At 40.3% G+C, this 20,962-nt stretch overlaps 1 protein-coding gene across 1 annotated transcript in view; it reads right to left on the bottom strand.

Annotated features, from left to right (window-relative positions):
- ANKFY1 (ankyrin repeat and FYVE domain containing 1) overlaps positions 1-20,962 on the bottom strand; it is a 53,373-nt gene that overhangs the window by 5,403 nt on the left and 27,008 nt on the right. Inside the window, exons 8-24 of the mRNA XM_034752214.1 lie at positions 18,846-19,050; positions 17,929-17,997; positions 16,454-16,653; positions 15,453-15,550; positions 14,836-15,061; positions 13,902-14,000; positions 11,845-11,998; positions 10,572-10,740; positions 9,345-9,463; positions 8,229-8,385; positions 6,564-6,764; positions 4,389-4,565; positions 3,872-4,019; positions 3,514-3,604; positions 2,959-3,083; positions 1,869-2,015; positions 1,079-1,169 (exon numbers count right to left, since the gene is read on the bottom strand). Coding sequence (XP_034608105.1) covers positions 1,079-1,169; positions 1,869-2,015; positions 2,959-3,083; positions 3,514-3,604; positions 3,872-4,019; positions 4,389-4,565; positions 6,564-6,764; positions 8,229-8,385; positions 9,345-9,463; positions 10,572-10,740; positions 11,845-11,998; positions 13,902-14,000; positions 14,836-15,061; positions 15,453-15,550; positions 16,454-16,653; positions 17,929-17,997; positions 18,846-19,050 — 2,476 coding nt within the window. The remainder of the gene's footprint in view (positions 1-1,078; positions 1,170-1,868; positions 2,016-2,958; positions 3,084-3,513; positions 3,605-3,871; positions 4,020-4,388; positions 4,566-6,563; positions 6,765-8,228; positions 8,386-9,344; positions 9,464-10,571; positions 10,741-11,844; positions 11,999-13,901; positions 14,001-14,835; positions 15,062-15,452; positions 15,551-16,453; positions 16,654-17,928; positions 17,998-18,845; positions 19,051-20,962) is intronic.

Raw genomic sequence — 20,962 nt, 5'->3', positions numbered from 1 at the left:
TTCCCAGATGAGTGTGGGATAGAAGCCTTCACTTTGAACCCAATGAGAAATATTAGCCAAGAGCAGGCTACATCAGCTTTGCAGATTAGTTCAGAAAAAGCATCTATGGCCACATAGGGCAAAAAAACTGTGGTAGACTCCTGCTAGGAACACCTGCATTTGAAGCACTTTTCAGATACAGTAGAACCTCAGACTTACAAACACCTCGAGAAAGGAGGTTGTAACTGAAATGTTCATAACTCTGAACAAAACATTATGGCTGTTCTTTCAAACATTTACAAGAAAAATGCTGCTTTTTTTAATAGTTTACATTTCATAGTACTGTACTGCATTTGCTTCTCCCCCCCCCCCCGTCTCTGCTGCTTCTTGATGGTGTACTTCCGGTTCCAAATGAGGTGTAGGGCTGATGGACAAGTTCGTAACTCTGAAGTTCTACAAAAGCGTGTATGGCCCAAAAGTCAATAGACGGTCAGACTGCTTTCAGAGTCCCTGTGGCTTTCCTTCTCGGCTACAGCTCGGGAGCCCCACTATAACCGACAGCAGTTTCCCAAGACAGGGTAGGTGAGGTCATCTCTTTTATTGGCCCAACCTCTGTTGGTGAGGGACAAGAAGTTGGTCCAGTAAAAGATATTCCTCACCCACCTGGTGTCTCATATCTTGGGACCACCATGGCTACAACTACACAGCTTACAGCAGGTTTCCCTCTCCAACACCCCAGCTCTCAACACTGCAAGTGGCTTCTCACCCCTGATGAAAAAGGAGTTCCCTTGACAGTCAACCGCCTTCCTTACATGCAACTGCAGGCAGCTTACTGCCCAACAGCCAGTCATTCAGATGGTAGCCATGGGGCTCTGGGGGGGGGGGGGGGGGGGAAACAAAAAAAAAAAACCCTCTTCTCCCTAGCAATTGAAGTAGGATATGGAAGAGGGCTTTAATTCAGACAGATCAAGTACTCATTTATCCACATGCATTTTATACCTCTAGAGAAGATTAATTCTTCCAAGGCAACTTAAACCAAGCCAGCTATATTCTGAAAATTAGTCATTGGGGGAGAGTAATGTTTAATAAATTAAGTTACCAATGATGCTTCCTTGTTGTGACTCCAAACTTGGCAGTACATTCATAGCAGTTGGAGCCATCACACCAGGGAGGTTCTTTTGACAGCATATCTGTAAGGAAGTGGAGATACAGGTTCTTCAAGGGTGTATGTCTCTTGAAACAAGTCTCTCCCCTTCATAGCTCAAAAACATTTTTATGGACTATATTTAGAATGGTCGCCTTGCCCCTGTTTTCAGAGCTTAGATCGCTGCTATCACAGATTCAAACAGCTGAACAAGTGCCCACCAACCTTAATAAAACTGTTTTTAGTGCCAAAGTTCAGACAGTTTAGTAGAATTTTCTAAAGTATTAAGTCAATGGAAGCTGGATTCTCTTGCAAATGTTTGCAATTAAAGTGCAACATTAAATGAGTACCAGAAAGGTGTTCTCATTGTCCAAGACACGTGCAAAGAGCACACAGCAAGTGGTCAAGGGGTATATTTAACAAATGTTTCACTTTGAAAACCAATGTGATGTTAGTAGATTACCTTCCTCTTTTTTAAAGGGGGACAGTTTTAAGAGTTATGGCCAGAGTTTAAGCTCAAGTGCCTGAAGTTAAGCACAGATCCACTGAAAAGGTCAGGCAAAGGTATGAGCGCTTGCAACTCTTGGTGAACGGGGTGGAATTTGTGGGAGCCCAGCCCCCCTCAAAGTTGGGACCCTAAATTAGTGGTCTGACTAAGCAGGTCTCACTGATAAAAAAGCCTAGGCTTTTTTTTTTTTTTTTTTTTTTTTTTTTTTTTTTAAACTTGAGTGTTAAATGTACTTACCCAAAAGTCTAAAGAGAAGCTGTTTTGTAGCAACTTGGTAGTTGAAGATATTGACTCCTTGGTTATTGTTAACCCCAAGACGAGCCCCAGCTCTCACTATAGCACGGCACAAGTTAGCATTTCCCTTCATATAGGCCAAGAGAAGCACTGAAAAGCAAAGGCAGACATTTCCCTACTGGGGCAGACTAATTTTCCCACACTCACAGATATAACACATGGAGATACTTGTACGACAGATGGTATGGACACGTGGAATATTCAAGGACTACTGCGTCAACTTTACAAGTGTTATATGGGCTAGTGATTGTATTCCTAACTCAATGGGCAAGATACAGGGATTCCTGCAGGAGCTGAAGTCACTATGAATAAGTAGTGCAAATCCCTAGGCAGGTAACTCTGGAGAAAAAAGGTCTCAACCCTTGTGGGAAATTGGACAGACTACTTTTACCTGGTTCAAGAGGCGTGGCAAGCAAAGAATTGACAAATGTATGGAAGCGACTACTCTGACGTAGAGAAGTCACATACACTGGATCCAAGAACTGACATAGAACTATGACCAAGAGACAGACCTTGCACTACTTTAATCCTATCAGAATCCCTAGGAAGATGATGGGTAACTGGCTGATAAGCTAGGCCTGCTGTTTATTCAGAGAAAAACAAGCATCTTTACAAACAATAAATAGTATTTCACTTTACGAAACCAGGGTGATCACTGGTTAGTCCTGTCATTATCTCATCAGGTCTGACTTCAGTTCAGCATTATCTTGAGGATAAATTAATGAAGTGCAGGAGTTTGCAGCCTAACTCTCTCTGGAGAGAGGAGGTCCTGATGGCTAGAGGTCCGGAGTGTAAGGGAGGCAAACTCTAAGAGCCCATAAAGAGATCACAGGTGCCGTTATCTTGGAACTGTGACAACTTTTAATCTGGTCTTACAAATTAGTAATAGATTTAAATTTATTAATTGAATATGTGCATCTCAGTTTTACAAAGTATAATGCCAACTAGTCATGCTTTCCTCAGTTCACATCAATTGCACAGTATTTTTTAAAACAGCAACATTCAGATTCAAGAAATACTATATTCTGGTTACCTGTGTTTCCTTCAGCATCAGGTTTGTCTAGAGGATATTCTGGCATACATTCTAAGAAGAGCTCACAGATGGCTGCTGCATTATCTTTCCCATAATGTCCCAGAATGTGCATTGGTGACTGACCTCTGACAACACAAGATACACAGATATTACAACAAATCTATATGTTATGCAGACCAAGATGCATTTATACTCTTATTATTGATCAGTCAGCTTCAGACTGACTTGTCCATAAAGCAGTGTGGCAGCCAGTTTTAAAGCACATCATGGGTAATTAAAGTTCATTGTTTTCTTGAATTAGTGATTTAGAGTTCAGTGCTTAATTCATGCTGAGAAAAGATACTGAAATTGCTAAGAGGTGTTTGAATGAAGTGATTTTGAACATTTATTGCTTTGTGCACCTTGAAAGTGCATCAATTGTCAACTTTTAAGTTAATCTACAGAACTGAAAAAAGTTTTGATGCAGTTGTATTTATATGCACACATTTTTTAAAGTTGCTTATGATCTAATAAAGTCTGTGTTCATGCAGAATAATATGTAACAGCAGTATTTACCGAAGATTAAAGGCTTCAGCATCCACATTACATTCTGTCAGGAGGATACGGATATTGTTTAGACGACCATGCATTACTGCCAGATGAAGAGCTGGGGATGGGGAAAGAGAAATCCAAGGTTCAAGTGGCATTCCTGACATCCCAGAGTCATTAGGAAGCCTGGCAAAGTCACATCTCTTCCCCCCCCCCCCCCCACACACACACTTTTTAAGTTAGATTTCTATGACTTACCCTGGTCCTTTCATACCCTTGAAGAAATTGCAATCCACCCAGCAGCCAGCTCCCAAACCAGGGGATACCAAGAGCTGGATTGCTAAACTGCAAATATTTGCAAAAGTTTAGAAGTAGATACATTTACCATTATTTCCATTTTCATCCACAGCTGCAAAGTCCACTCCATTCTCTAGAAGGACAGAGCAAATTGTGGGCAGGTCCTGCTGAGCAGCTAGGTGGAGAGCAGTCTGGCGGTGCTTAGTCAGCTCGTTCACCTTTGCACCTGCAAGAAGCTGATGGGAGACATGAGAATGAAGAGATCCCTAAGAGGTCTCCTTTGAGAATATTAGCAGCCAGTACACTAGATCATTTCCACTTCAATGCATTACATAAATGCTTTCCAATTAGTTCTCACACCACCTCTAGATGTGAGGCAAATATCCCTATTATACAGAGATGAACTGAGGCAAATATTAAGTGGTCATATCAAATTAGGCCAAGACTTGGTACTATGACAGATCGCTCTCAACTCCCAGTTTAATGCTGTAGACTCTAGGTGACTGTTGAGCTATTTTAGAAAGGTTTATAATTGGTATTGAAACACTTAAAGAAAAATCAAGTACATTAAGTTCAAATTCATTAGAATCTTCTCCAGTACGTACCAGATTGCGCACAATAATTTCTGAGCCCGCTTGTACAGCTAGATGTAAAGGTGTTAGCTTAGAAGCATCCTGGACTCTAGAATTCACATTAGCTTGGACACTGATCAGGAAGAGCACACTCTCGATATCAGAGTTCTGAACAGCTATGTGGAGGAAGTTCCGACCTTTGTTATCCACCTGAGGCAGTAAGAGAGAACATGTGCATACAGTGAAGCCTTACATAAAGGCATTTCTGAAGAGCAAGACAGATCAAGTCTATTGTTGGATGATCACTGGAGCTCTGTTTATCTAGACATATGCTCCAAGGCACAAGGTCTCAATTATTGAATCATCTTTTTCTCTAGCTTTGAGAAATGCAATCTTGCCCCACTCTCATCCTTTCAGAATGCTACTGCAAAGATCATTTTCCTACCCTGTCACTTTGACCACATCACCCTTCCCTGTGCACCCCCTCTACCAGTTCCCCTTCAATCATACAAAACATCAGCTACTTGTTTTCACCTATGAGGCCCTTCAGAGCCTACCATCTCTCATTCAGTATAAAAAAGGTCAACCTCTCCCTGAAATGGCCAATGATGCCAGCCTCCATCACCCACCTGTTAAGCTTCCAAATAAGAATTGTTTTCTCCCATGCTGGAGCTTCCTTTAAATATTTGCAAAACTCCTTATCCTTCACAACGCTCCTTAAAGACGACTTAGCTGTGCTGCCCACAAACTCGACAATCTTTTAGGCTGCTGGTGCACTGAGACATCTGCCCATCATGCTGACCAATAATGCCCCATTGTTTCCTTGTGTCTGTCTATATCCACACGTTTTCTCTGGTCTTGTATTTAGACTAAGCTCCTTGGAGAAAAGGGACTGACGATGTTCTGTACAAACTTGTACACCAAGGCTCCTACATGCTACAATACAAACAAGAGATACCTGCTGCCCTCATCTCAGTCATTATCTGCAAGCAGAGAGCCCATTCTCATTCTTTCACTGTAAAACCAGATGTTAGAGATGGAGACCACCCACTGGATAGCATCAATTCCCTGCAACTGATTCTAAGTTGCCATGAAATATGGTTGAAAGCATTTGCTAAGCTCTTAAAGAGGTCCTCCATTTTCAACCCAGTATTTTACAAGCTTGTATTGTTTTTGATTTTTGTATCTCTCTACATCTCCTATCTTGTTAGGAATTTCTAGGTCTAATTGCAGGTTGGAGAATATTTTAATTAAATAGGCAAAACAGGTTAACAGTTCTGTTATTTGTGGAACACATTATTTTGGTTAAATGTATTTACATGAGTATAACAGTTAGTGCAAGGGAAGGCAACATACAATCCCAACACACTAATGCAAGATGTGCTCACATGATTATACTTGGTGAGGTGGTGGGGGGGAAACCAGTGAGTGCATGGCACTGTTCACATGTGCCTTAAAGGCAGCATTAAGTAGTGCACCACAGATTTTTAGGATTATATTATACTTCACGGAAAATAAGGTTTTTAGATAGTGCAGGTAACGGATTTAACTATGCACCCAAAATACTCAATAGGTAGTTAACTTACACCAGGTAGGAGGAGAAGACTGCTGAACAGATGTCCGAAATTTCCACCAAAAAGCCTGACAATACAGGTGAAGGTTCCACAGTTTTACATTGCATTGCTAAGTCACAACTAAGAGTGGTGTTTTCCTGCTTCAGAACAAGCTGTCCAAATGCCAGTACTTAACCCACAAAAGAGTTAACTTAAAATTAAGAATTTATAACACTGTTCTAGCCTTTTACTTCAGTAGAAGTCTGTAACAAGACAGCTTGAAACAAGTTTTATTTCACTACCAAGTTATTGGCACGCTGCTTCTCCTGGCTTTTTTAAATTTTATTATTACTACTAAATAAAGTCTGCCTGGGCTCACCCTTCAATTTATGCTGAGCGTGATGTGGAGATAACATGGCTATAGGAACTGACAAGACACTATATAGAACAATGAGGACGCCAAGGCTCAGCACACCACTTCAACACAGGTAGCCTTTGGTTTCTAGGAGGCCTTGGTTTCATGCCACACTGGATTAATATCTGGAATAAATTAGCTAAGAGCAAAATAAAGCATAATCTCTGCAGGGCATAGGTTACTAACACACCTGTGCATCTAGTCAAAGAACCCAATACGCAGATCATATCCCCACCTTACCTGTTCAGCAGCTCCTGCCTCCCGCTTCAGGATTGCCTCTGCGGCTTTGTTATTCTTGTAGGTCATAGCACATGCAAATGGAGTCATGCCCTGCCGGTCACGCATATTCAATCGGATTTCTGGATGTGAAATCATCAGCTGAATGATGACATTATGCTGGTTGCTAATAGCAACATGGATTGGAGTTCTTCCCTCTGCATCCTACAAATAGAGACCACGAAGTTCACATTGCATATCAGAACTATAGCAATAGGCAGAAGCTTCCTCTCGTCTCTAAAACAGACAGAAGTAGTACAGCAAGTGTGGGATATATAGTCCGATTGGGGGGGGGGGGGGATTTAAAGGTACTAAATTATTTAAGAAAAACCGTTAAAGCCTCTGTTATTTTAACAGTAACACAGATTGGCTTCGTCCTTGGGAAATGGACTTTAATAATCTGGGCTACCTGTTCAAACAAGCAGATTCACATTCTCAAATACTGCTTCTCCCTGTCCCTTAAGAGCCACATATTGTTGGATTCATGAGTATTTAGCAGTTGGGTCCACAATGTGCCCACTGAAGAAACCCTCAAGGAAATATCAGTAAGACTTACTATTTCAGCTATGGACTACTTGAACATTCCCCTCCCCTATACCTCCCACCTGCCTATTTCAAGTTAAAAAATGGTTTCTTTGCACTTCCTGCATCATGCAAGCACATTGGTATATTTACTTACAGGTGTTAGTTAACACAAATAGAGTAGATGAAAACAGTAGCTATTGAGGCATTTAGGACTTGTTTCTAGAGGAGAAATAAGCACTGAACATACCAGGAAATTCCATGGATCAAGCAAACACTAAGAATCTGATCTAAAAGTGTCTTAATTGATGCAACATAAACGAAGATACTTTCTGGATTACCTGACATGCAGACTATGCTAAGATTTGTTTTCAGATTGGTGGAAGTTTTGGAATGGATCATATGAATCATTTCCTATGTACATGTAGTTACATATGGGATTGCAGTTCTAACAAACCAATGTCATACATCTAGTCAAACAGAACATTTTGGATAGTCAGGCAGGACCTTTGGGGCATGGATGCACCCTAAGTTCAGGGTTTTATTAGAATTCTTAATTGTTTTTATTATTTTGAAAGTTCACTTTCTAGAATCCAGAGGAAATAATATATGGAAAGCGATAAACCTCTCTCATCAAAAAGAGCTATGAGTAATTGTGGCACCTTAGAGACTAACGTTTATTTGGGCATAAGCTTTCGTAGGCTAAAACCCACTTCATTGGATGCATGAAGTGGGTTTTAGCCCACGAAAGCTTATGCCCAAATAAACGTTAGTCTCTAAGGTGCCACAAGTACTCATAGCTCTTTTTGATGATGAAGACTAACATAGCTACCATTTGGAAACCATCTCTATTATGAAGTTGTACACATGTATGACAGCAGTTGAGTAGATCTCCCCAGTCCAATCAGACAAAAAACCTTCCAAAAATGTGTGGGTAGGAAGGGAGAGCACTGAATAGTCTATTTTAAAGACGCAACATATTGACACCAAAATAGTGACAAAAAGATTCCCATGATAAATCAAAAGCGGCAAGGAAACTGAAAAGAGATGGTTTACAAGAGTGTCTTTACTTTTTTAAAAAGAAAACCTACATATATTTCTACATACCTGTGCATTTACATTGGCACCAAACTCTAGAAGGCACTGTACCACCTCTTCCAGCCCCCAGCAAGCTGCCAAATGCAGAGGTGTCTGTCCATCACGAGCTTCCTCTTCTCCTTCTCCATTAGCACCTGGCTGTCTAGGACTATTTACATCACAACCACTAAAAGGAAAGCAGCAACATATCATATTTCCATGGATGAACTGATACTAACAGCTCCGAACCAATATGGAAAGCTCTTTCCTTACAAGACCTTCACTAGCAGCTATTGTGAATGTGTTAAACCTCTTGCAAGAGTTCATTTTACCCTCACCTGTTACAGTAGCATCGTTAACACTAGTGAGAATTTACACATTAACATGCATCTTGGGGAAAAGCACTTTTACTACAAAAGTGTGAAACTTTTCATTGTTAGACTACTGAAGGAAACTGAAGTCGCTTAAATAGCGTAACTGACATTTCAAAACAGCACTGTGTGAGCTCCCATGTAGTGTGCACCTGGTCGCTTTTGTCAGTGCTTCATAAATGAAGCCTGTTCCACACTAAAGAGTAAAAACTAATTAAAAAAAAAAAAAAAAAAAAAAGACTGAGTTTAATGAGAATGATCAATCCATTAAGATTAATGAAGGGTGCATACCCACTGTTAGTACGAAACAGAAGAAAGATGTACATTTACCCTCTGCTGGTACACCTATGCTTTGTTTGCAGGTGTTAAAAGCGTCTTTCTGGAGTACATTAAAAAGTTACCAAACTGATGTGTTGGTTAATGCTGAAGACAGCACCACCCTTCAGTATGATGGACAGTGCTGTCTGAAGGTTCTAAACAAGGAAGATGTGGTGCACAAACATTTTAAAAAAAAGTTTCCTTTGCAGTGCAATAAGATGAGTGAGAATCTTTTATTGGATTAACTTCTGTTGGGGGTGGGGGGGGAGGGAAGAAGAAAGACACAGACCGAGACACTTCTGAGCTACACCAACCTGAAGAACTCTGGGTAGCTCAAAAAACTTGTCTGTCTCACCAACAGAAGTTGGTCCAATAAAAAATACTGCCTCACCCACTTGGTCTAAAATCCCGGGACCAACATGGCTACACCACTTTGTAAAACAGACTCATATCTGACCTGCGAATAAGGAAGCATGCTATTTGTTCACTGTTTTCATCAATAGATCTGTGCAGAAGTGTCTGTAAACATCCACCTGGTCCTGGACCCCAGCAAGTTGCATCACAGCCATGTCTTACCTGAATTAAGAATGAAGCACAATAAGCCAAGATGCCTGCATCTCAGTTATACATTCACTTGGCTATTTTTTATTTTTAAAAGAGCAGCAATGAAACACCTCCCTTCCACCATGATATATTAACTAATACTCACTGCCATTTCATCATATGCCTTATGTTTAGGTCATTCTCTACAGTAATAGCTAAGTATTTACTTATTTGAAAGTTAGTCTTCCCATCTTAATATAGTATGTATGTATTGGTCCCACACAAAAATCCTAGGCTTAAAAAGAAGCACTCTTATGGAGAACAGTTATGAAGCCAAAATTTCAACTTGTCAGCTTTTTTTAAAAAAAAAAAAAACCCCTCTGATTTAGAGTTACTGACAGTTCCCCCCCTTTTTCTATTTACGGGGTCCCCTGCGGAAGTAACCACTGAAATACCCTCATGTCTCCAACAAAGAGGACCCAATAGTAGTAAGAGCATTGCTGGATCACCTAATGGCTGCATGAGTTTTTTTTTTTCCCCCTCCCCCCCAGACAAAAGTTGAAGCCTGTAAGCTTTATAAAAGACACCAAGTGTGTTAAAAACCAAATTCAGCAGTAAGAGTTACATGGAGGGTACATATAAGCTTTAGTATAGCTTTACAGACTAGATCCCATACAGAAAAATTAGCATGTGGTCCAGCAAATACTTAATTCCTGCCACAATACTATATTTTTGTTGGTTCTTTACATTTTCCAACAAGTTCTCAAGGAACCTAAAAAAACCACTAGGGAGGGTAAAGGATGATAGAGATTCAAGAGTCATGAAAGTTTAAAAACTGCACTGGGAAGTGTGTGTTGGCGGGGAGCATTTAAGTTTTCATTAGGAAAAAAAAAAAAAAAAAAAAAAAAACCACCACACAAGAGTTTAAAGAAGTCTTCCAAAAAAAGTTTAAAAGCCCACTTTGGATATGGTAGACTGGTACCAGATTTGACAATGCTACAGAAGCCCATGTTGCTATTGATTCCTACATCATTAGCGTACTAGAAATTAATTTGGCTTCTCCATAGCATTTGATTATTAGTGAACCACAAAATCTGACAAACTAAAAAATTGAAGGGTACAGTGAAAATGCTAGTCTTACCAGAGTCGATGCAATATCTTCCAAATTATTTTCCAGGGCAAGCCATAGCGGAGGATTCCCTTTCTCATCTGGCACGGACATGTCTGCCCCTCTGGTACAAATAGCATCAACCACAAGCGGAAGCTGGTTTTTTATAGCTAGCTGAAGAGCAGTCTCTCCATCCTGAGTTCTGTAATATGTACAGTTGCTGTATAAGGTCTATTGTTGTCACCTCATTAAAAAGAGAGCTTCTGTTGCAGTGATCTATTGGCAGACCAATCAGTATCAGCTCTTGATTCATATACTTGGGTTTTAAACTCCTTGGTTAGAAAGAGTGTCTCATATAAGACACGGACGGGCATGTCACCACATTTAGTCACTAGCCACAAGCTTAATGTGTCTTTTTGTTTCTATTTTTCCTCCAACAGTTAACACTGCCATAAGGTTAAAGCTGCTGTATTAATGGACAGCATCAAGATGCGGTTCAGCATGTCTGTTTCCGGTGCAATTAGGTAACATCTGTTGAAACCAAAGATGGCTTTTTAGGGCAGTTACTGCCAGGGAGGAGCATGAAGTCATCCATAATGAACCACTACTTCAGAGCAAAGGTGAATTAGAGGCAATGGACTACGACAGGGAGGTTTGGCATTAGTCCAATGGTGTCACTCAGCCTATTGATTGGCTCCCACCTATGAAGTGTTATTACATTTAATTTTATGTTTCTAGACATAATATTTGGAAGAATGCCTTCAAAGGATGAATCAAGTGTAAACCAATGCGAAGCTATCTTTGAGTCTGCAGACAACAGCAGCTCTAAAGACCTGAGGTGCTTCCATTCCTTTTACTGGGGTGTAAAAGACAAGTTTCAAAAGAGAGCAGATCTAGCACAGAAAGAATTTCATGTCATTCCCTCCCCATACCACTACGCTGAGTGATTCAGAATACAAACACCAATAGTAACTAAAAAGTTGAGTTACTGCTAGGGCCATGTTCTAACCCTTGATTTTTGGGCAAGCCTCCCTTTGCTATCTGTAGGAAATCTGACATGGATAGAAGATAGTATGTGTGTTACCAACTTTGTAGGTGGTCCATCAACCATAATTAAACTCATTTTGGGACAAGTTATATCCCTCCCAATATCTTTGATTTGAGATCAAGAATTAGGCACTTTTTAACTCTTGAGCTGTTCATTTAGAGGCAGTTTAAGTCAACCACTTTTCCTATGTATTCTTCCAATTCAGAGCTACAGCAACTGATACACATCCCACCACACACAAAAACCACACACACTTACCTGACATTTATATCTGCTTGATGTTCCAGCAAGAAGAGAGCACTCTTGCTATCCTGTCTCTGTATTGCCATATGTAACAGAGTCTGTCCATCTGACATGGTGTCATTGATGGATGCACCAGACCCAAGTAGCTGAGCTGCTATGGTGTGCATGCCTGCGAAGTGACAACTTGTTAATATTTATCTCTTCAGAAACGGAGTTACAATAAAGATCCTCTGTAAAGTTTTACTCATGAAGACATTACTATCAAAGCCTTTCCGTTTTTAATATACTGAAAAAATTAACCTAAAACTTTCAAGTTGCTTCAAATTGAAGAAACGATCTTTAAATACATTTTGATATAAAGCAATAGGTAAAAATCTCAGTCTCTACCTGTAAACCATCACTAGCTAATTTTAACATTAGTACAATTATCTTCACAAGTAGGTGCGGTGGTTAATTTTTTCCACCAGCCACACTGCTAATGCCCCTGTTTAAGGTTGTTTGTCAGTCTTAAATGGAAAGTGGATTTAGTATTCATTAAGATTAGAACACTTGGAGCCAGGCATAGCCCAGTGGCTTCCAGCATTGCTCTGACGATACTTCTTTAACTTGACCATCATCACCATGGCTAGTCTAATGCTAGGCCTCATCTGATCAGTGTGACAACTGCTGAACTGCAATGGATTTGTGTTGTGCATAAAAATCTAGCTAGAATGAGACCACTGTTTTTCCTCTTCTAACTGAAGACAGGATTTGAATTTGGCTAACAAACACATTAGTGCACCAGCTTTACATCTCACTGACATTTCGTCTTTGGCACTCATCTAATCCTAAGTGTCCATCTCTATAGTATTTAGGTGCCTAACCTATCGCATTGCCATAGTTCCAGAACTGCACTTAAAAATGCCAAGCTAGAATAAAGATACATAGCCATAAGATTCAATCACCCTTTTGCTTTTAAGATAATTAAACTGATCCAAAATAGGACAATAGAATGCATAAATCTCCCAGCTATTACATGGATCTGAAGTAGCTGTGTACCAAAATGTCTGACTGCAAGGAAAATTAAGTATACTGGCTTGTCTTTCATAAAGTTCAGATCTCACTTTACACAGCCAGAAAGCGATCCTACAGTACATGGAGGCCACACAAACGAAGTGATGGCTAGATACAAGTGTCAGAGCAAGGAGTTATGACTTGTCTGAGTCATTTAAGTGGAAAGTAACTTTGGAGAAATAGGGAAGGGAACATATCCCCACCCCTAGATTGAGGAAAGGGTAAATTTTCCTTTTACATGTAGAACACTATATAGTCTTTCCATCTGCTGGCTCATTATTCTCAGTGTATTAAGCAATCCAAAAGACAAATCTGTCACAAAGTAGATACAAGGCTTTAAAAAAGTGGCTATAAAAAAAAAAACTGAACCCTAAGTGTTCCATGGTGCAAAGTTCAGAGAACTACAGTGAATTTCCATTAGTCCCCCTGATTAATTAAGATTTTATTTCCTCTAGTTTAACAAGGTTTCTAAAAAACCTGAAGGACATACTTTAAGTCTCTGAAGCCGGAGTTGGACAGTAATGTTACTGATTTTTCACCCAAATTTTGGGCCACTCAAGTAAATGACCATACTTCTTATTTTAAGAAAACCCAATAGGTTTATTCCCCTTAATAAATTAGGTTAGCGTAAGTGTAAATGCAAGGCTGTCTGTTACATAAAAGGCAGTGTAGTGCAAGATATCCATGCATGTGTACACATACGGTTAATGATCAGTTCAAGAATTAAACCGAGGCACTAAACTGCTTTTACTTTCAGCTCTTAGTTCTCTATTTGTTTTTTCTGTCTTCTTGTCCCAATGTTAACCCTGATACATACTCAGAAAACTGAAATGTTTTGAACCTTTTTACCCACTTTTAATTTTAAACAAAAACACAGAGAGCCTTGACTATACAGTAGTTCCATAAACAGAAAAAAAGTGATGTTCAATATGGTTCCCCTCCTGACTTGTGTGTAGGATGCACACTAAGTCTTTCACAACTATTTTCCCTACACAGACTAAGAATTTATAAACCCTTACCAGTCCATAATGCTAGTCCCAATACGGTCTGGTCTCTGGAGTCCTTGAGACTGAAGTCAGGAATGATTTGCAAGTTGTTGGTAGCATGAAGGGCATTAGCTGAAAGACAACACCATAGAATTAACCAAATGTTAAACAAGTGTTCCTGTATTTCTAAGCATCAATGTTAGCTTGAAAATGCAATCTCAAAACCTGTTTATTATACTTGGATTTCAATTGACCCAAATGACCATGTCACTTTTTGGAAGCATTACAAAAATTTTCCCCACTTTATGTAGCTCTTAGGATGTTTAAGGGAAATTTGTTGGCACGGCTCAACGCTAGACAGCCTTCACCAATAATATATAAAAAAAATTTTTTACATACATATTATACACACGTCAATAACTTTCCAGGATTTTAATCAAGTCCTGCCTCCCAAGGAAGAGCAGAAATATCATGTATTTGCTGCAATTAGACATCTAGACATAAGGACAGCGAATGGATAAGTGGTTACAAAGATCCTAGTCTTGAGTCCTGCCATCCACCTGAACTGAATATTTTTTCCTTCGTGACAAGAGTTTACAATTTTCTATTGTCAGTCTGAAACACAGGGCTAGATAGAAACTGAAGGAGTTAGGATTTGTGTGAGTGTCTTGTGCCTCCCCCATTCTAAGTCCAGCCTCCAAGACTACAGATCTATACTGGCACTGCCTTTACACATCAGGGGACTGGATTAAATGATGGAAGAATGCAGAACTAGAAAAATGTTCCAGAGTCTCAGCTTGTGCTAAACAAGCAACTGAGAAGTTACTCTTGGAAAAGAGTAAATCTAAATATAACTCAGCCTATGGGAGACCGATAAGACTCATACGATACATAGCTTGCCATGGTATGAAAGTTGTGTAATCACGCCATCCAGTACTAGTGATACAGCTTGAACAAAAAAGCCTACCTTTTTGCTCCAGTATGACTGATACCACATCAGGGTGGTTATATGCTATAGCCATATGAAGGGGAGTTTGCAGATACACATTCTCTGATGCAGGTGGTGAGGATGCATCCTTCTGACTAGGCACTGCTTCTTCAGTCTGGATATTAGGATTGGCTCCTTGTTGCAGAAGCTCTGCCGTAAGGTTTGATAGGCCATGCCGACAAGATGTATGCAATGGAGTTTCTCCCTTTAACAGAAATTAAAAGTTTAGGCGTTCCGAAAACAGCTAAAAACAGGAAGCCCCCCATTAGAGTGGTGTATAGCAGCCTCCAAGACTGTTTTTGTTTATTGTGTACTAGTAAACACTATGCTCACCTAGCCTATTTTTAACTGAATTTCAGCATCAGCATTTCTAAACATGGACTGATGACAGGCATCATTGGGAGAGAAGTGTTAACACATCACTGCAGGATGTAATGCCATGGGAACAGAGAACAATTGTCTGTTCACCATAATATGGTCACCACCACTCTAGCATTAGAGATTTTCATCAATGGGCGGGGAAAAAAGCGGGTTTGGTGGGGTCAGTTACACCTGGATTCTGTTTATCGCAATATAAAACAACCCTAACTTCTTACCCATTTGTTTCTATGGTTCACTTTTGCCCCATGGGTTGCCAGGAAGAGAGCAGCTGCCTCATTTTCTGCTCCAGCTGCTCTCTGCAATAAGCAATTTCCTAAAAGGCAATATGAAAATGCATGCAGAGTTAAAGTACTATCCACCGATTTAAAGTTATAATTTGAAAACATCTAGTATCCTTCCCCAAGAGATTTAGAACTCGAAAGACCAGTAGCAGAGATGCTGCTTATTGAATGCTAGGCATGTCTGATCAGCTCCTTCAACATTACATTTCATATCACCACAGAATAAGCCACACATTTTGGAAAGGAAGGGAGGACAACTCCAGGACTTGAACAGCATGGAATATTTCTGACTTCACAGAAAGTCTCAGGATTTTCCACCCATTCTAGAAGTCTCCTCCACCCCCTGTGACAGCATCTGTAATTCTCATCAGGGAGAGTATACATAATTTTGAAAGGAGTTCATTTAGCCATTTATGTTTTAAGTTATTTTAGCTTATATGTGCAGCTATGAGTCAGAATGCTAGACAATATATAGTAAGGTTCAGAGTCATTAGGAGGATAGACTTGGAAGGCACAGTGATTTTGGACCAATTCTATCCTGTTAAGGTAACAAAAATAGGGCCAGTGGCAGTTCAGACCTCAGTAGAACAAAAAACCATCACCACACCCACCCACCTTACCTTGAAGCAAGATGACAGATGAATTCATGTAGGCTAGGTCCATCAATGGCTATTAACCAGGAATGGTGTCCCTAGCCTCTGGTTTGCCAGAAACTGGGAATCACCAACTGGATGAACCACATGATGATCACCCGTTCTGTTCATTTCCTCTGGGGCACCTGGCACTAGCCACTGTCAGACGATAGGATGGACCTTTGGTCTGACCCAATGGGGTCATTATGTTCTTATTAAATGTGCTTTTATGCCAAATTTCTACGTTTGTGACCTTGTCATGCAAACCTTTTGCCTAAATATGAATACAAACCTCTGTTTTACCTGTTACTGTGTCAGGTGCATCTGTATTGCTGCCTCGCTGGATTAGTCTTGCTGCAAAGCTATTGTCATCAAAGGAGGTTCCATTTACAACAGGGACATCGTCAAAAGGGTTTATGGACAGGTCAGAAGACACTTTGATATACTGAACTGCAAGCCACAGAGCTGTGCTTCCCTCATGATCCTTCAATTCTAAGTCTAATCTAACAAATAAAAAGTTAGATTTTTTAGATAGCCCCTTATTTGTGCCTCTTAAAAAACCCCTGCACCAAGGAACACCTTCCAAGAATCTGATAAGCAAGACTCCATTAAAAAGAATCACCATTACATAGTTCTATGAACACAACTGCTAAGGTCTTACTAAGTATCAGGGGGTAGCCGTGTTAGTCTGTATCTACAAAAACAACAAGGAGTCTGGTGGCACCTTAAAGACTAACAGATTTATTTGGGCATAAGCTTTCGTGAGTAAAAACCTCACTTCTTCGGATGCAAGGTTTTTACTCACGAAAGCTTATGCCCAAATAAATCTGTTAGTCTTTAAGGTGCCACCAGACTCCTTAAGGTCTTACTAAGACCACTATTCCTTAGATCTGTATTTATAGGCCTTTAAACCCAATGGTGAAGTTAAACCCACAAGGGAAGAAAATTCTGAGGCTGTAGTGAAGCCTGTCTTATGACCACTCTAAGATAGTCACTTAAAAGAGGCAGGTTTCTGTTGGAGATATAGCACTAAAGACTCTCAGTTGTAGATTCTATACACATGTACGTACACATTTTACCTAGTGCATGCACGAAGGGATTGCTCTCCCTAAGGCATCTGAAGTGCCTTATTCATCTCCCAAGAAGGTTAATGGGAGTCACTCCCCATAGAGTTGAACTGGATCTAAGTAGTATTTCAGACTAGCTATTTCAGGAGCCTGATAATTGCTCATCCATTTTGCAATTCTAGTTCAGAGTAGTACTGCTTTATTTTACCTACCCCCAAAGACATTGCTGTGCACTTCACTTCCTTACAAACTAAGGTAGCATGGGGCGGGGGGAGGAAAAAGGGGTCTTTTGCCTCATCTATACCAAGCCCGAAGACCAGCTTCCTCAGCAATACAAGTTTTCATTTGAAAATCTAATAGCTAGCTCTTACATAGCTCTTTTCATCAGTAGACCTCCATAATGCTTTCCAAAAAGGAGGTCAGTAACAGTATCCCCATTTTTACAGCAGGGAAAAATGGAGGCACAGAAAAGGTGAAGTGACTTGCCCAAGGTCACCCAGCAGCAAAGCTAGAAATAGAACCAAGATGACATAGGACACACTACTTCATGCAGACTTACACAATGTTACATCCACAGAATCTAGCAGCTGAGGAATGCTGAGTGGCTAGGATTATTGTTTAACAAAAGAACTAGCTTACAGCTATACATTCCTCTCCACTGTATGCTGTGTTTTGGAATACTGTATTCAAATTAAAAAAAACGAGACTTACTGTTTGCACTGGAGAAGCTGACTGAATACAGGATCATTCCTAACAACAATTGATGCATGTAATGGGGTCCTGCAGAGAGAGAGAGTCAATTACAAATAGGAAGTAGTTGCAAGCTGGTTAAAGACATTTTTCTGACATCGAGATTTCATTTTACATTCCCATACAAGTTGAGACTCAGGTCAGACTGACAGTCAGTGGGCAGCTGGTGGAGGAGCAAAGGCCAAGTACAAATCTGTCAACAGAAACGGGGGACACCAGAAGCCTGTTTGGACTGGTGCAGACCCAAACAAACAGTTTAGCTCTCTGTAAATCTTAGGCAGCACCCTAAAGATTTAACTTCTCCCAATGGTAGATCACTCAGATCTAGCAGTCTTGCACATTCCATAGCCTACTATGGTTCTTCAATATGACATGTTACTCTACTACAAAAAAAAAAAAAAGATACGAGAGTTTCAAAATGTTTTTGTATATGGGACTCAAGTGTGGCTGTGCCTAGAGTATCTAGCAAAAACTGTGTCATCTTAGCTTGCTATCCAGGGGATTCCAACATTTTGTGACAACTGTTGGCTGTGTTGTCTCCCCTCTTATTTCCATTGCTTAACTATATATTGCTGATCAGTAAAGCGTACAATTGTTCTCCATGTATTTCACCAGCCGGTTCCCTCCACCTCATTTTCAAGGCATTGCCTTCAGTACAGTAATGCATGACAGAAGAATGCCATTTACTAAAATACCACTGTCTGCAAGTTAAAGTGAAGGTATTTGCAGGTCTCCCATTGAAATAATCTAGCTTGATTTTTTGGTTTGAGACATCTTTGTCTACTCCCATGACGGTACAGAGACTTCTGAATAAGTTGCAGCACACTGATTAGATAGAAGTGGTTACCAAAGCTAGACATTGTTACCAATATATTCACCTTCCTTTGCAGTCTTGCATGTTTGGATTGGCTCCAGCCTGTAAGAGGGACTCTGCAATCTGTGCCATCTCTGACATCACATCTGGCAAGTGCTTCTTGGGGCTGTACGATGCAACAAGGTGTAGAGGAGTCTCCTGGTCTCCCAGTGTAGCAGCATTCACACGGGCACCATTTTTAATGAGAAAATTGGCAGAAAACTTATCTCCTTTTGGGATGTGCAAAAGGAAGAGATTACACATCTGATTTTAAGATTTGTTATATGCTCTACACAGGCTATTTTCAGTTAGTTCCATAGGCATCATGAAATGTATTCTTATACAAGTGTTGGTCGATATCAAGTTCCTCCCTGCTAGAAGCCAACAGCTGCAATGTACACCATAAAGCTTATGTCAGGCTGGCCCCTCCAAAAGATACATTTCCCCCTTATTAATGGGCTTCCTTAGAAAGCCAGTGTTTGCTATTTAAAGATTAACTTAACTCTGTTTGAGCTAGGATGGAAGTACTTGGCTACCGGAGTGAGTTCTTTAGTCCCTATGCCAAAACTGTAGCTTTTCAGTTAGGGAAAAGGTTCTCCCTGTTGTCCTGCTATGGGACTAGAGCCTTTACAGAGTCATAGGACAATAGCAACAGATAGGAGCTTGTTTACACAAGTTAAAGCTGGTTCTATAAAGTAGTAGGAAACTATTCTTAAGCTTTTCAGAGTGTAAGTCTGTATGACAGAGGCTATACCTATAGGTCATTTTGGTTCAAACTTCCCTCTAGTTCAGAAGCTATCAGCCTGGGTGACATCAACAGATGTCAGGGGTCGCAACTATCATGTTACTAAACAAGAGGGTCTGGGTATGTGGAACAGCTTATGCCATTGCTCTAGTTATTTTTTTATAAGATATTTACATTACACTAGTGCCTACAGAAATCAGGGCCCTATCATGGTAGGTACTGTACATCAACATTTTAAGAGACATTTCCTGCCCCTCAAAGGCTCTAAAGTCTACCCAGACAAGCCAGAGAAGAGTCGTATTCTCCCCATTTTACAGCAAGATGAAGCAACTTTCTACAAATCAGAGACTATCTATGGGAGACCTGGGAATTGACCCATAAATGCTAGGTCCCAGTCCAGTGCCTTAAAGCCATCCTTCCTTCCCCGGCCATCCCTGGTTAAGTACAAGAATGTACTGTACTTCCATAAGTTACTGGTCTTTCGAAGTGCAACCTTGGAGAATGTAGAGGAAAAAATTTTAAAAGGCCTCCCAGTTCACAGGTAACAGTTTTGATAAGGCAGTGAATCATACATTATCAGCATGCAGTTTTGTATGCTCTCTATAGAGAGAGTCCCATTAAAAAGTGTAATTTTTCAGGAATCTGAAGAACTTCCCTCAGTCAGGAGAAATTGGGCTGATCCTGGAAGTACTATAAAGTCAGATCATTGGTTTGACTCTACAGTCTGTTCCCCCAGAATACAATGGAGCTGTCAAACAGTAAACTACTTGATTGCATCTTCAAGTACCAGGATGTAGTTATCTGAAAGACTTTGAAAGATCAATTTCAAATTAATTGACAAGAAACTATAACTGAAGTAATCATGTTTAAAGGCTAAATTAAGATGTTTGACAGTGGTGAAGCCCTTGAGGGTTGCCCTTCTGCAAGGTTTCCATGGTTTTATTAAATGCAACCTTCACACAGATAAAGCCAGTTCCTAGAAGGCTTAGCCTTGGCAGTGGGAGTTGAGTGTAATCAGCTCCCTTGCACTTGCATGCTTAGTATTTCCTAGGATCATGCCCGCCCCCCATCCTGTACTTTACTGGTAGAGTTAGTGTGACTACCTGCAATTAACCTAAGGCTAATGAAGGAAGTTTGAGCTCCTAAACTACTTCAAATGTAAATAAGCTGTTTGTATGAATATTGAGAAACGTCCCTGTGAGAAGCATTGATTTATTGTTCACCATGTGTGCATGCAAGCAGCAACAGCAGCGTTCTACTGCAGCCGGTCAGAGCAAAGAAATAAATGCCTACAACAAAAGACTACGTAACATACAATGAGGCCACTAGGGTTTATACCAGAGACTCATGCAGCCCTCTCTGGTCAGGGAAAGATGTAAGCCAAGAAAGTGTTTCTC

The sequence above is a fragment of the Trachemys scripta genome, chromosome 18 (assembly GCF_013100865.1).
Source record: "Trachemys scripta elegans isolate TJP31775 chromosome 18, CAS_Tse_1.0, whole genome shotgun sequence".
NCBI classification, from domain to species: Eukaryota; Metazoa; Chordata; order Testudines; family Emydidae; genus Trachemys; species Trachemys scripta.
This window is presented reverse-complemented; position numbering and strand designations above follow the sequence as displayed.